Here is a 15553-nt window from a genome sequence, read left to right as displayed (position 1 = left end):
GAAATGGCAACCCACTCCAGTACTCTTGCCTGGAAAATTCTATGGATGGAGGAGCCTGGTAGGGTACAGTCCATGGGGTCACAAAGAGTCGGACACGACTAAGCGACTTCACTTTATATATATATATGTTCACTAATGTGTTGTATCTGTTTCTTTTATACACTGGAAGGTGTGTGTGTGTGTCTTTCCTGGTGTCTCAGTGGTAAAAAATCTGCCTGCCAATGCAAGAGACACAGGTTTGATCCTCTACGTGCTGTGGAGCAACTAAGCCCATGTGCCGCAACTACTGAGCCGGTGCTCTAGAGCCTGGAAGCCGTAAATACTCAGCCCGTGGCTGCAGCTTCTGAAGCTCATGCACCGCAACTAGAGAGTAGCCCCCACCAGCTGCAACTAGAGAAAAAGCCCGAGCAGCAGTGAACATCCAGCACAGACGAATACATAAATGAATAAGATTTTTTTTTTAAGTATTGATGTATACAGAAATTTGGAGGTCCAGTGGGCTATAGTAGCTAGAATGTTTCATGGAGGAAGAAGGATTTGAGGATTATTTTGAAGGATGGGTAGTATTTGAAACATTTCTAGAAAGGGAACATTTTTAGGTAACAGGAGAAAACGTAACTAAGAAAATTAGATATGAGATGGACTAGCCTGACAGGAGGAATATCTCAGATAGGGTGAACCCACTTCTGGTTTTCATTCTGCGTGTGCTTCAGAATCACTTGTGGAGCCTTTAAACATACAGGTGCTTGGGTCCTACCTCCAGAAATAATTAGGGGGAGTAGGACTAAAGCAATTGCGTTTTTCTGGGCAGTGGAGAGCTAGCTATAGTTTCTTGAGTTGTAAAGTAGGAGGGGAAGTATTTTAAAATTGATCTGATTGGAGTGTTACAGAATGGATTGCAAGAAGCAAATATGTTGCTTTGTAAAAGTCTTTAGTAATTTATGTGCGTTTCTGTTCAACCTGACTCCCCAGTTGGACTTCTTAATTCCTTGAGGCCAGAATCTTTGGTATTTATTTACTTATCTTGCATTATGTTCTAAAGGATAAATAGATAAATACATTATAGCTTCTGCTCTCCTTTAAAGTCTAAATTGGGAAACAAATATATAAAGTAATACCTTGGTTTTTTTTCAGTTCAGACTCCAAAGAATTGGCTGCATTATATTGCTGATTGTAGTAACTCTTAGATTCTATCTGTTAACTGCTGAGTAAATGTGCATTTTAACTTGTAGAAATGATATTTTAGTTTTCCATAACATAATAACAAATGATCAAGGATTTGAACCTTTGGTTATGTTTTAATAACTGCTCTATCTTACTGTTACTTCAGAAACATACTCAACCTCAAATTTCAGAGTAAGAGATCTAAAAATACATATTGAAAATTTGCTATGTGATAAACCCCATGCTGGAAGCTGATCATGAAACTCTTATATAGTAACACATTCATATCCATTTGGAACACTTACTGCCTGTCCTTTATTGTTCATAAAGTTATAGTTCATACATAATTATCTTATGTGAGCCTCAAAACAGCATTGTAAGATAAGCAGGGCTAGTGACACCCCCATTTTATTGACTTGGAAGCAGACTCATAGACGCTTTGGCCACGATCATCTGCTAGGAAGTTCCAGAACCAAAACTAGAACTGAAATCTTTTTACTACTAGTTTACTTTTCTCTATATCAGACTGCCTATGTTTATGCTTAGAATTTTTTTAGATCAAATCATTGAAAGACTACAGAGACCATTCACTCAGATGCAAACATAGCTTTGTTAAGTGGAATTTTGATGATTTTTTTTTTCTGGAACAATAAAAAGTACTTACATGGTATTAGCAAAAGTAAGCAAGGTATTTTCTAGTATTTTTACTTAAAAAATCAAGTTGCTAAGTGTAATGATGTAAAAATATTTGATACTCCTGTTTCAAAGGAGTGGTACTTAAATCTCCTCCCCTTGTGTGAAGGCGGTTATTTAGTGACTCACGTTTCTAAAGTATAGAATGTGGTAGAAATGATGGAGTGTGACTTCTGAGGGTAGATCATAAAAGACATTGTGACTGCTGCCTTGGTCTTCTTTGAGATCATCTGCTCTGGGGCAGTTTCTCAACCTCAGTACTATTGGTATTTCAGTTTAGTTCAGCTGCTCAGTTGTGTCCGACTCTTTGTGACCCCATGAACTGAGCACACCAGGCCTCCCTGTCCATCACCAACTCCCGGAGTCCACTCAAACCCATTTCCATTGAGTCGGTGATGCCATCCAACCATCTCACCCTCTGTCATCCCCTTCTCCTCCTGCCCTCAATCTTTCCCAGCATCAGGGTCTTTTCAAATGAGTCAGCTCTTCACATCAGGTGGACAAAGCATTGGGAGTTTCAGCTTCAACATCAGTCCTTCCAATGAACACCCAGGACTGATTTCCTTTAGGATGGACTGGTTGGATCTCCTTGCAGTCCAAGGGACTCTCAAGAGCCTTCTCCAACACCACAGTTCAAAAGCATCAATTCTTCGGCACTCAGCTTTCTTTATAGTCCAACTCTCACATCCATACCTGACCACTGGAAAAACCATAGCCTTAACTAGACGGACCTTTGTTGACAAAGTAATGTCTCTACTTTTTAATATGCTGTCTAGGTTGGTCATAACTTTCCTTCCAAGGAATAAGCGTCTTTTAATTTATTGGTATTTGGGGTCAGATAATTCTTTGTTGTGAAGGATATGTAACAGTATCCCTGGCTTCCACCCTCTGCATTCTAATAGCATCGCCCTCTCATCCCCACCAGACATCCCTGGTTGTCTTAAACACTGAGATGTCTTCTGAGGGACCTCTATTGAGAGCCACTGCTTTCGGGAAGCCGGCTGCTCTGTTGAGAAGACACTGGAGCAGCCCTATGGAGAGGTCCACATTGCAAAGAACTAAGGCCTGCTAGTACTGAGTGAACCATCTTGGGAGTGGATACTCCAGCCTCAGGCAGGCTGTCAGATGGCTCTTTCAGTGGCCCGCATCTTGACAGCAGCTTCAGGTGGGACCATGAGCCAGAACTACCTCACTGAGCTGCTCCTGAATTCCTGACTCACAGAAACTGAAATACTAATCTTGTTTAAGCCACCAAAATTTGGGATAATTTATTATCTAGTGATGGATAATTAATACTCTAAAGTGTTACTGTAAAAATATATATTTAGTATGAGAGTCACAGAAATAGCAAAACCTGAAAGTTGTGAAGTCATGTTAATGCCTCCTTTGTGCATCTCTAGTTGTGTTCATAGCATATATTTGTAGGGTGTTTTTCTGGATGTGAAACCTATGGACACTGTTACTGCACAAGGCTTTTAATTGTAGCAGCAAGGCAAAGTTGATTGATGGTAATACCTAATAATTACAATATAATATATGATATCTGTTTAATATTTCAGATTTTCTCAAAAGGAGTTAAAATTATTTAATGACAACTTATAAAACATGTATTATTGAAACTTTCAAACAGGTAAAAGTGGAGAAGATACATACCCATGGTGGCAACATTCTAACAAGACTTTGGAAAATAATCTCCAATAAAAGAAGTAAAATAATCCACGTATAATATTTTTGCGTTCAATGTGGGATAACTATTGCAGATATATACTTCACATTTGCAGTGAGAGATTTATGTTAATTGACACCACAGAGCTTTTAAAGCTTCAGTGAGGAAATATAGAATTACTCTTTTTCAAATGGAGCTTTCAGCAAATGAAAATTAAGTACATTTTAATCGCAAATGGTTTGGGATTTTTAGATTGCATGCCTAAGGGAATTTCTGTATAATTTGAATGTTAGTTTTCATCAGCCTGGTGAAGAATCCGCCTACAATGTTGGAGACCCAGGTTCGACCCCTGGGTTGGGAAGATCCTCTAGAGAAGGGAAAGGCTACCCACTCCAGTATTCTGGCCTGGAGAGTCCCGTGGACTGTATAGTCCATGGGGTCACAAAGAGTCGGACACGACTGAGCGACTTTCAGTTCACTTCACTTCTGTTCATCAGCCTAGTAGAAACTGAAGCAATTGTAAAAAAATTTTTGTTCCAATAGTTTAGAAGCTTTTGCAGGAGGAATTGGACCAGATTAGAAATGGCAAGTATTAGCATATATGTTGCCATTCCCTGAGTGCCAGCCCCATGGCTAATGTCCCTAATAAATCCTATCACAGATATATTTTCCTGAGTGAGATTTTTCTGAAAATACTGCATTTGCCTAAAAGTTTTTGAACTGTAAAGTCTGCAAGGCAAGGTAAGTGGTCATTTATATAAGTTTTTCCCATTCTGGGCTATATATCTATTGGTAAGATTTTTCATATGTCATTTGTGTTTTAAGTCTCTGAGAGGAAGTTTTTAGAAATCAAAAAGCTGGGGATTGGTCATATTGCATGTACTTGTAACAACTGTATTAATAACATCTGATTTTCTCCTAATCAATCTGAAAGTGTAATTGTAAGAAGCTGAAATCCATTTAAAAATACTATATATAGTGCAAGTAGATCATTTTGTGATTTATTTAAAAAATCAGAGTGTTAGGAAGACATTGAAACAAGATACTTGAGAATAGATACTAAAGGAGAGCTGACAGTGTTTCAGTTGTTAAGTTTTAAAATATTTTTTGAAGTTCTCAAATGAAAAACTTCAGTTTTTGCACGAAAGTAGCCTTTAGTTTCATGACATTGTTTCCAAAATGGAGGGTCAGAGGGTAAGCATCAAAAGTACAGTGATGCTTGCACACTTGTCTGAATTTAGAAGAAAGAACAAGTAGATTTCTATAGTAGAGAGAGTGAAGTCGCTCAGTCGTGTCCGACTCTTTGCGACCCCATGGACTGTAGCCTGCCAGGCTCCTCTGTCCATGGGATTTTCCGGGCAAGAACACTGGAGTGGGTTGCCATTTCCTTCTCCAGGGGAATCCTCCTGCCGCAGGGATCAAACTTAGGTCTCCCGCACTGTAGGTAGATGCTTTATCGTCTGAGCCATCAAGGGATATGTGTGTAGTAGAGAGAGATGTGTCAAAAAGAAGTATTTCCAGTATGGTGTTTGTTGAAATTTGTGTCAAGTATAACAGGTAAAGAGAAAGTTCAAAGTTAGTCATCTGAATTACTTAGTTATTTAGAAGACGCATTTTGAAAACTCATTAACCTGGATTCAGTTGGAAAAGAGCCTCAAATTTTATGGAGATGTTATCTCTTTGCACATTATTTCTCCTCAAGTAGGTATTTTAATTAATTTAGTGTATTAATGAGAATTCATTAATTCAGTGTGACTACAGATTTTAATTGGAGAAGGAAATGGCAACCCACTCCAGTATTCTTGCCTTGGAAATCCCATGGAGGGAGGAGGAGACTGGTGGCCTGCAGTCTATGGGGTCGCAGAAGAGTCGGACACAACTTAGTGACTAAACAACAACAGATTTTAATATATTTAAGTATTTATCTTTACTTCCAAGAATGAGTAAAATTGTGTTGTCTTCTTAACCATTGTTGAAAGTTCCTTTTTCCTTAACATCATTCAAGGATTAGAGAAGTTCTCTATGACCATTAAGAGAAATTGTTAAATCACTTATGGTTCTTCCCACAAATTACTCAGATACTTGGCAGGTATTGCTCATTCTTCATTCTGTTGGGGAAAAACCAAATTGTTTTTTGAGAAAATCTTGGTACAGTTGTTTGTGCTGTCATGCCCTGTGGATGTGGGCAGTTGTCCTGCTTAGACAGCATCTCATCTTCTAAGAGGTTGTCTCTCTCCCTTTAAGAACCAGTTGACTCAGCATATTGATCTGCCTTTACCTTGTAATGCAGACACTCTTAAAGCCAGGCTCCAGTCATAGAGCATAAACACAAAGTTCCTGTGCCTCTTTACCTATTAAGAGCTCAGTTGACGGAAGTCATCTTTGGAAGATTGTCTGAGGAATATGGAGCTTATTATTTATTTTTCTAGAAACACTTAAGATTTCTTCTTGCATTGAGTCTGTCAGAGAGCAGTATGGCATGCTGCTTTGTCCTCTCCTCCCTGCCTTTGCTCATGAACTGTGTTTTGACCTTATGAGACAGTCTCTGCTGATGGATACTCTTAAGTGAAGAACCATCTGAAACCCACTATTAGAATTGTGTAAGGATGTTGATTAGGACATTGTTACCGCATTATACAGTGTCTCCTTCATAAACATACACAGGAGGAACTCTTCTCTGGTTTTATTACAGGAATAATTATGCCTCTCCTCAGTTCTCCAAGTACCTGGATTGTTTTTATTATATGGTTCCTATGATTCATGTTTTAATTGGTTGTATTCTCGTTGTGATGGCTTTAGTGGGCTCAGAGCCAAATTTGGGGCCCACCTCTAACGGGTGTTTAGAAAGGACTTCATGATAAGCATTTGCATTAACCTTACCCATACATTATTTCTTATTTATCTTGTTTATTTTCCCCTAATCATGTACTCCTATGTCAAATTGTATATATATCATTCTGGGCTACTTTAAATCCCTTGTAAAATAAAACAGGATATATGTAAGTAAATTTAGAAATTAAAAAAAATTAGGATATTAAGAATCTAGTAAGCCAATTTTTTTTTCAGGGAGGGGGAGGCTAGTATGAATGGATAACAAAACATTTAATTTTATTTAATGAATATTATTGTGTCTTAGGCAGTAGATTCATAGTCAACAGTAGATAAGTGACAATGATGTTTTCACAATATAATAACAGTTTGCAATGAATTTTATATTTCTCCCTTTAATTTTTTTTTTTTTTACTGTAGCAATGCCTTTTTTATAAAGTGTGAATTAATTTTAGGACCTTATGACTTTACAATTGGGGGGAAGACTTATTGAGCAATGTGTCCTGGATTTTAGTTTGGAGAACCTGATCTTCATAAAGATAATTCCATTTTATGGTGATGTTCATGAAAACATGGTTTTATTTGTAGTTACAGTTTTTAAAATGTGATTAAGAGGAACCTTCCCAACTATAATATGAGTAAGTATAAGATAAAGGCAAAGCCAGTAGCTGGGGTTGTCCTTATCTCAGAAAGCTTGGCATCCTGGAAAAAATAGTGAGCATTGAAATTAGATCTGAATTTGAATCCCACTGCAAATGAGTTATATACCCTTTGGTGAGTTGTTAATATTTATGACGATTAGTTTCTTATTTTGGAAGTAAATGATCTCACAAAGTTAATATAAGGATTAAATGAAATATTTCCCAAATAATATGTGGCATGATCAGCTATTCAATAATTTGGATTTCTTCTTCTCTGAGTATTCAATTGATTTTTATCAGGTGATTTAAAAAAAATTATTAGGAATTTCTTCTTTGGGTACAGTGTTCAATTTAGGATGAAAACTGTGGTTTCCTCTTTCTTTGAATATTGCTTTGATTAGTGATAGAACAGGTTAGGTCAGAGCAAATTAAATGCTTAAAGAGATGAAGGAAGGGATGGAACATGTATTTGCTTTAGCAGTTTTGGCTATGGGATTACTAATAATCTGAGAGCAGTTTCTCTGAAGAATTCCTGTTTGTTCTCTTTTGTAGGTAAAATATGTTTTAAAAGGTGGGAGTGTATGTCCTTTGAAATAAAAATTATTAGTCTGTTGTAAGGAAATCATGCAATTATGGAAGAAGCAATGTGAGTGAAGATGTCTATTGTAGTATTGTTTATATTATTAGTGTGTATGAAATAGCTATGCTGCTGCTGCTAAGCTGCTTCAGTCATGTCTGACTCTGTGCAACCCCATAGACGGCAGCCCACCAGGCTCCCCTCTCCCTGGGATTCCCAGGCAAGAGTACTGGAGTGAGGTGCCATCCCCTTCTCCAATGAAATAGCTATAATGCCCATCAATAAGACAATGAGTAGATTGTGGTTCACATATTTTTGAAATTATGGTAAATGATTGGTAAAATGGACAATGGTTATGGCTTAGATAAGGAGGGTAAAACTTGTTCACATACTTTGAGGATAGCCCTATAAGTATCATTTGAAGGAAATATAGTTGTCAGTAGTGGTTTTATGAAATTTAGAAAGCTTGCCTCTTTTTGTTTGTTTTAGGGTAACAGAAAAGTACAGATGACTTATGCTTCTAACTTTAGTAACAGCCTTATTAAAAGATACAAGCTCATTTTTTAAAAAAAGAGGATAGAAAAATGTATATTAAAAAGTAAAAGTGTTAAAATCTTGAGTAAATTAGACACTGCTTCTCTGCTTGTGTGTATATACCTGAATGAGTTACATTTTTCCCCTACAGATAGGATAGTCCTTTACTTCTAAACTTGTTCTCTTTCCCATCATCAGTATAACAAGAGTCTTGTTAATGGCTACAGTGTATGGTACCTGTAATATATACCACAGTTTATAAACTCACCTGTATTGGATATTATGGTAGTTTGTAGTTTTGTTCTTGTGAACAAGCTGCATTAAACATTTATGTATTTTGAATCCAACTTACATATTTATATTTTTAGTTTTTATTTTTGTTACATATTTATATTTTTAAACCCAACGTATATATTTTTAAACCCCACTTTTTAAAAAGTGTAATAGTTACACTATATTATTGGGCATTCTTTGCGTTCATGTCTGTTTCATCATCCTAGTAGTTAGATGGTTAAGTTCTGTGATATCAATGTGTACTATGTATACTATGTTTAATGTTTCTTTTGTATCCACAAAAAATCTCATGAAGGAGAAATTTCAGTAAATACCTAGGAAGTGATATTTTGGTAATTATGAGATACCAATCACTGACTAGTGTTTTAGAGTCACAGGAAGTAGTATAACTTATAGAGATTAAAAACTTCCCCTTTATAAAGTAATGTATATTGAGTAAAAGTTATTTCTTATGAAATACTTTTCATTAATATTATTCTAAGTTCAATGTAAGAACACCGGGAAAACTTTTTCCATATGAGATGCAATAAATAATAGTAGGACACATTTTAGAAAAGAAACAGAGTCCATACAATTAGAATATATTTTAAGTGAACTGAACTGTTAGTTAAGTTGAACTTGCTTTTCTGTTATGGTGTAGTGACCAAAGAGTTCATGCTTGAAACTCACACATGGATTTGAATCCCAGCTCTGCCATTTTCTGTCTGTGCAGGCACTTTAGTCAGCCTCTCATCTGTAAAATGGAAAGAATAATAATGTCTTCTTATAAAGTTGTGATGCAGGTGTTCATTCATGTAAAAATTAAAACCGGTGCCTAGCAGTAATAAACAATACAAATGTAACCTTTTAACATTAATATCAATTTCTTGTTGAATGCTATTGAACTTATAAGAATTGAGGGCCAAATGATGAAGTTTTTTCTTTTATATTTCATTTTATATTTTCACTAAGCATTTATTCAGACTGGACTATGAGCCAGGCATTACTCTAAGTCTTATGTAATATAGAACTGAATAAAGCAGAAGACCCTTTCTGCCTGCAAGGTGCTTATGATGAGGGGAAAGGCAAACATCATTATGTCTGATATTTGAACTTTACCATGGACCAGGCCCTTTTCTAAACCTATTAGAAAAGTTATCACATTTAATCATAACAAACATCCCACAGATGAGATGTAAATATTATCCTCATTTTATATATGAGGCTGAGAGAATTTAATTAACTTCCTCAAGGTTATATAGCTTCTAACTGGCAGAACTGGAATTAAAATTCAGGTAGTCTTAATACCAAAGCCCCAGTCCTTATTTAACCACTCTGTTGGATGGTAGATAAACATACAGTAATAAATTGTGATTATTGAAGTTTGCAGGGTACTGATTAACTCTAGCCTTGTTTTTGCTGAATAGATACAGAAGTCAAATAGAGATACAAATAGAGATAAAAATATGTACTTTATTATTGAACAGCTGATACAGAGAATGATCTGGACAGGCAGCTCAAACGGGCGTCTTCTTTCTTCCCCAGTGAATTGAATTTGCACACTCAGGCACAGGCAGGTCAGTTCGAAACCTGTGGCATTGCTTGCTCCTGGAGGCACCAACAGGCTGCCCAGCAGAGGAGAGGGAGAAAGCTCTCAGCCTGCAGGTAGGCAGGCAAGACTTTGAGGTGGAGAGCTGAGGAGGATGGGTCACACAGGAGCAGTGGCCATTTTCCCAGTCTCAGGAGCACCTGAGAGGGCTTCCGAGAGGAATGTAACTTAGTTGGTACTTCCAAGAAGGAAGAAGGTCCTGTTTGCTGGCTTTGTAGGAACAAGGGGAGTGGGAGAAGAAAGGACCCCTGTTCCTTCATGTAGGGTAAGGAAGGAAACAAGGAGGCTGTTGAGACAGAGCATGACTGCTGGAGGAGTTATGATGACTCGTAGAAACGTCTCTTAAACACATTTAAGGCAGGGCTTGAAGGATAAGGATTCAGCTGTGGCGGGGGCGGGTCGTAGAGTTGAAAGTGGGGGAGAAGAGCATCTCAGGGCCCAGGGACAGCCTGTGTGAGAGGTTTAAGGAACTGAAGGGAGTCAGCATGTTCAGAACATGGTGAGGGGAAGGAAGGAGTTGCATAGGAACAGGCCGGAGTGGTTGTTGGTGGTCAGGTCGCCTGAGCCTCGTAGGTTGTGACAGGAAATGTGCGTTTTATTTTATATGCCCAGGAGATTCCTTGAAGGATTCAAAGCAGGGGAGTGGTGTCATCTAATTTATATTTTTAAAAGATTGTATTAGGTGGGGTGGGGTGGAGAGTACATCTTGTGTGTCATGCTCAGTCGTGTCTGACTGTGACCCTGTGGACAGTAGCCTGCCAGGCTCCTCAGTCCATGGGACTTCCTGGGCAAGAATACTGGAGTGGGTTGCCTTTTCCTTCTCCAAGGGATCTTCCAGACCCAGGGATCAAAGGCACGCCTCTTGTGTCTCCTGCATTAGCAGGTGAATTTTTTTTTTTTTTAACCACTGAGCCACCTGGGAAGCTGGAGAGTACTTTAGAAGGGAATAAAACAGGAGGCAGGGAGATGAGTATTGGAAGACAAACTGCTGGTGAGTGTGACCTGGACTAGGATGGAAGCACTGAAAATGAAGAGCAGTTGAATTTGAGATGTATCTTGGAGGTGGAAACCACAAGACTTTCTGATGGATTTGGTTGGGGCCAGGAGACTGGAGGAAAAGGAGAAATAAAGGATGACACTTTAAATGTCTAGCTTGAGCAACTGAATGGAAAGTCTGAGATAAAGGAGGCAGGGAGAAGAACAGTTCTGGGTGTTCTGAACTTGGCTAAATTTAAGTTGTCCAGGAAGGTAGTCAGGTTCTGGGAAGAGATTTCAGTGGGAAACATAAATTTGGGAATTTTCAATATGTAGATGGCATTTAATTTAAAGTCATGGGTGTAGATGAGAACCCCCAGGAGAACACAGAAGAGGGCCTGGTGCTGTGTCCTAAAGAACCCCAGCATTCAGAGTTTGAGTAGAGGAACCATACAGAGGTGCTACTGTGGAAGTCAGAGAAGACCAGGAGAGCGACTGGTCCAGTGGCTAAGGCTTCACACTTTCAATGCAGGGGGGGCCTGTTTGATCCCTGGTCAGGGAACTAGATCCCACATCCTATAACTAAGAGTTCTTATGCCACAACTAAAGATCCCAGGTGCCCCAACTAAGACCTGGAGTAGCCAGATAGATAAAACATAAATATTTAAAAATTAATAAATAAATATTATAAAGAAAAAACCAAAAGAATGTGCTGACAGGAACCGTAGGTTGGAGTTGTTTAGAGAAGGGAAAAGTGTCATGTCAGTTGCTAATCCAGAAAAGTGGCCATTTGGTAATAGAGGTCATTAACGACCTGAGAAGAGAGGTTTCAGTTGGGTGGATTGAGGAAAGAATGGAAGCAGAGGAAATAGTGCTTCACAAACCATAAGATGTGTGTGAATTACTTGGAGATCTTGTCTACTTTGGGGCCTGAGAATCTTCATTTCTAAAGACCCGCCAGATAATGCAATGCTGCTGGTCCAGATTAGTGGTCCTCAGAGTTCACTGTGTGTTAGAATTATGTGGTCAGCTTGATAAAAAAATAGGGTTCAGAGTTTCTGACTCAGTAGTTCTGGGATGTCACCTGAGCATTTGCATTTTTTATAAGTTTCTGGGTGACATTGATGCTGCTGGTTTAGAAATCACACTTGGAGAACCGCTAGGGAATTTTAACTGTAATGGGGAGGTTTCAAGGGAAATTTTTTGTTTGTTGAGGATGAAAAATAACCAGCACATACTTAACTGATGAGAATGATCCAGGTGAAGATGAGAATAAAGAGAAAAAGGGGACGAAGGAGTGAATTCCTTGAGAATATGAGGAGGATGGCACCAAGGCGTGTATTGAGGTCTTGGATTTTGTAAGAAAGGGAGGGTGTCCTTAGTCACAGAAAGAGAAAAAGCAGAGAAGATGGGTCCCAGTGTAGAAGGGTGTGTAGGTAGCTTTACTGGTAGACAGGTGGAGGTCTCTTCTGATGTTTTCTGTTTTCTCAGTGAAGACAAGAGCAGCTCCTGAGGGAGGAGGGTAAGTGGAGGTTTGAGGAGAGAGAGAGAGAGTGTCAGATGGAGTTTGAGCAGAAAATGGACTTAGTAAAAAAGTGGCCGCATTGGGAGCCTTACTTGGGATTAAGATTGGAAATTAAGAACGAAACCATTCTGTATGATTGTGCATTCTTTTTTCTCCAACCACAGTTTTTGGATTCTCGACAAGGAGAATAAATAGTTAAGATCATCCAAAGTTAGAGTCTATCTGGGTGAGTATATCAGACGGGGTAGGGAGTTTTATAAGAGAATATAGTCTAAGGCAGGCAAGAAGGGAAATGAAGACGGGAGGGCTGAAGGGTAGAAACAGTCAATGAATTCTTGTAGTCAGGATACAAATAAGCTAATAGGAGCAAAGTAAAAGGCATAGGAAGTTTGCGATATCATTCACCATTTTGTAGGCAGGCAGCTTTTGCTGGTGATAGAGGCCCAGGGTGTGACCGTGGAGGTGGAGTTCGGATGACCTTGGACAGGGTGGAGTTTCCTGGAGAGGCCAGGAAACCGAGAGGCCAGGAAGTTGCCTGTACCCTCCACCTGGATGCTGAAGTTGCCAAGAATCATGACAGAAGTTGGGAGGGGAGAGAGACTTTGAGATAGGAACTAACTTTTCGGTGAGTGATGGAAAATTCCAAGTCAGTGGATAACAGCAACCGAGAGGGAAGGATGGTGGTGAGCAGGAGCTTTTGTAAATCAAGGGGAAAATTATGGTCTGGAAGTGGAAACAGCTGGCAAGGAGAACACCTACCCCACCTGCTAGCCGTGAGGCACCTGGGATACAAGAGCGTCCACTCTAAGGCATGGCTGTCAGAGGAGCAGTGCCTTCAAGGGACAGCCTAGCTCCAGTTAAAGCAAGGAGATGGAGGAAAAGTTCAGAAGTTGAAGATTTACTGGAGTTTATTACACACTGGGAATTGAAAGGCAGGGACATAGTGTAAGCATTTGGGAGTAAAGGGAGGGGAACTTCTGGAGTCAGAGTTTGGTGAGAATAGATTATCAGAAAGTCTTGAATGTGCGGATTAAAGATTGAGATAAATAGGAGAGTGAGACATGATGGAATTAGCCTGTACAGTCTCTAAAAATAATTAAAATACACACATGTTTCTTGCTGTAGCTGTCCTGTGTGGTCTAGCCTTTGCCTGTATCTCTGACCTTACTCTTTTCTAAGCTCCCCATACTCCCTATGCTCTGCCTGCACAGGCTGTTTCTCCTGTCACTCCAGCATGACTTTGCTCTTCTGAGAGGCAGTGTAGCAAAGTGGTGGTTAGCGTGAGGTGGTTAGCGTGAGCTCTGAGCCCAGACTTCCTGCACTGTTACTTTCTAGATTTGTGATTGTGGGCAAGTTGTTTAACCTCTCTGTGCTTCAGTTTCCTTATCTGTAAATGGGGGGAATGATAATAAAGACTCAGTAAATGTTAATAATATTTTTCTGCTTGAGGCTCTTTTCCCCTATATCTTTACACGGTTGCTACTTATCATTCACTTCCCTCAGCTCAAATGTACTTCCTCCAACATCATAGCTAATGCAGCCTAGCTCCACCAGCTTTCTGTCACTCTTTATCCCGTTATTCTGTTTTAATCATAGCATTCATCACTATTTGAAATTTATTTTATTATTCTGCTCTTCCCCTCTCCCCCTATTCCCTGAGGTCAGAGATATGTTAACTTATTCCCGACTGTTACCTGAGCTTCTAGAAAGTGACAAATACTTTGTATTTCATAAAGAAATTTTTATGCCAACTCACTGTCCTGAAAACATGGTGGTTTCCAAGGTCTCTCTCTGATCAGGCAGCATTTGGTGGCAAAGAGACAGTGAGGCCTCGGCCAAGGAGATGGACAGAATCCAGCTCTTTGTCCCAATCTGTTGGCTCATCTAGATCAGGTGGCTGCCTATTTTTGTGTTATTGGGACACAGCCACATCCATTTAAAAATTTATTATCGGCTGCTTTCCAGTTCCAACCATGGAGTTGAGTTGTTGAGACAGAGACCCTATGCCTCACAAAGTTTAAAATACTCTCTAGCCCTTCACGGAAAAAGTCTGCTGATCCTTGATTTAGATGCGTAGAAAAAAAGGAAACACCTAAAATGATTAACATTACTTTGCATAGTGGGATTATAGGTCATTTTAAGTTTTATTTTTATAGTTATTTTGTATTTTATTATAAGCTCATTTAATTTAGAAATCAAATAGCCTTATAAATACTAATTTTGATATATTTAGAGAACATTTAATGATGAATTTTTTGGTTTTTTTTCCCTTAGTGCTGCTTTTGACACAAAAACTGGGTTACGTGTCGCAGTGAAGAAGCTATCCAGACCATTTCAGTCCATTATTCATGCCAAAAGAACCTACAGAGAACTGCGGTTACTTAAACATATGAAGCATGAAAATGTAAGTTATTAATTCAAGGCAGAATAAATCTGCTGTTTAATAGACTAGAAGAGTTGTGTTTTAATTACTACAAATGGAAATGCATTAGAGTACATTAAACTTTGGACCATCCTTGTACTGGGGTGTTAGAGGCCACTGCATTATGTCACGTAGCTACTGAAAGACTTGGGATGAAATTGGTACATCTTCCTGGAGTTTGAGTATTACTTAAAGATTTTTACAGGGAAAGCCTATAAAAAAATTTTTTTAATAAAAATGAGTATTATGAGATAAAGCAAAATTCATAAGGATTTTAAAGAGAAAGTACTACAAAGAAGTTTTGTATTCTTGTTTTACTTAAGACTATATTATCAGAATATGGGAATCCATGGTATTTTGTGCTGTTGTGGGTGTTTTCAGTGGAGAATTTGAGGAAGAGTGCCTTAGGTTCACTGAATGGGTATTATTTTCTAGATAATTTAATATTATAATTTTTCCTCTGAATCTTCAAAAGACAGCCTTTCCAGATTCAGGTATTTTAATAAATGTGACACAGACATTGTTTAAGTTAAATATAATGTTTTCTTTGCTGTCAGTTTGGAAATTTGAGAACAATGCCATCCTGCATAGGAGGGTTTATAAATCCTAATAGCATAAATAAATGAATGCAATTGGATTATTAGA

General features: G+C 38.5%; 1 protein-coding gene across 5 annotated transcripts in view; it reads left to right on the top strand.

The window, feature by feature from the left end:
* The window catches only part of MAPK14 (mitogen-activated protein kinase 14), a 75162-nt gene that overhangs the window by 11655 nt on the left and 47954 nt on the right, over positions 1-15553 (top strand). For 3 of the 5 annotated variants that reach the window (XM_006050391.4, XM_006050390.4, XM_025271059.2), the window contains exon 2: positions 14761-14890. In XM_006050391.4, the coding sequence (XP_006050453.1) occupies positions 14761-14890 (130 nt within the window). Of the gene's footprint in view, positions 1-12846; positions 13432-14760; positions 14891-15553 lie in introns of those variants that run through there. The other 2 variants (XM_044930802.2, XM_044930804.2) reach the window with 2 other exon arrangements.

This window comes from Bubalus bubalis, chromosome 2, assembly GCF_019923935.1.
Source record: "Bubalus bubalis isolate 160015118507 breed Murrah chromosome 2, NDDB_SH_1, whole genome shotgun sequence".
Lineage (NCBI taxonomy): Eukaryota > Metazoa > Chordata > Mammalia > Artiodactyla > Bovidae > Bubalus > Bubalus bubalis.
This window is presented reverse-complemented; position numbering and strand designations above follow the sequence as displayed.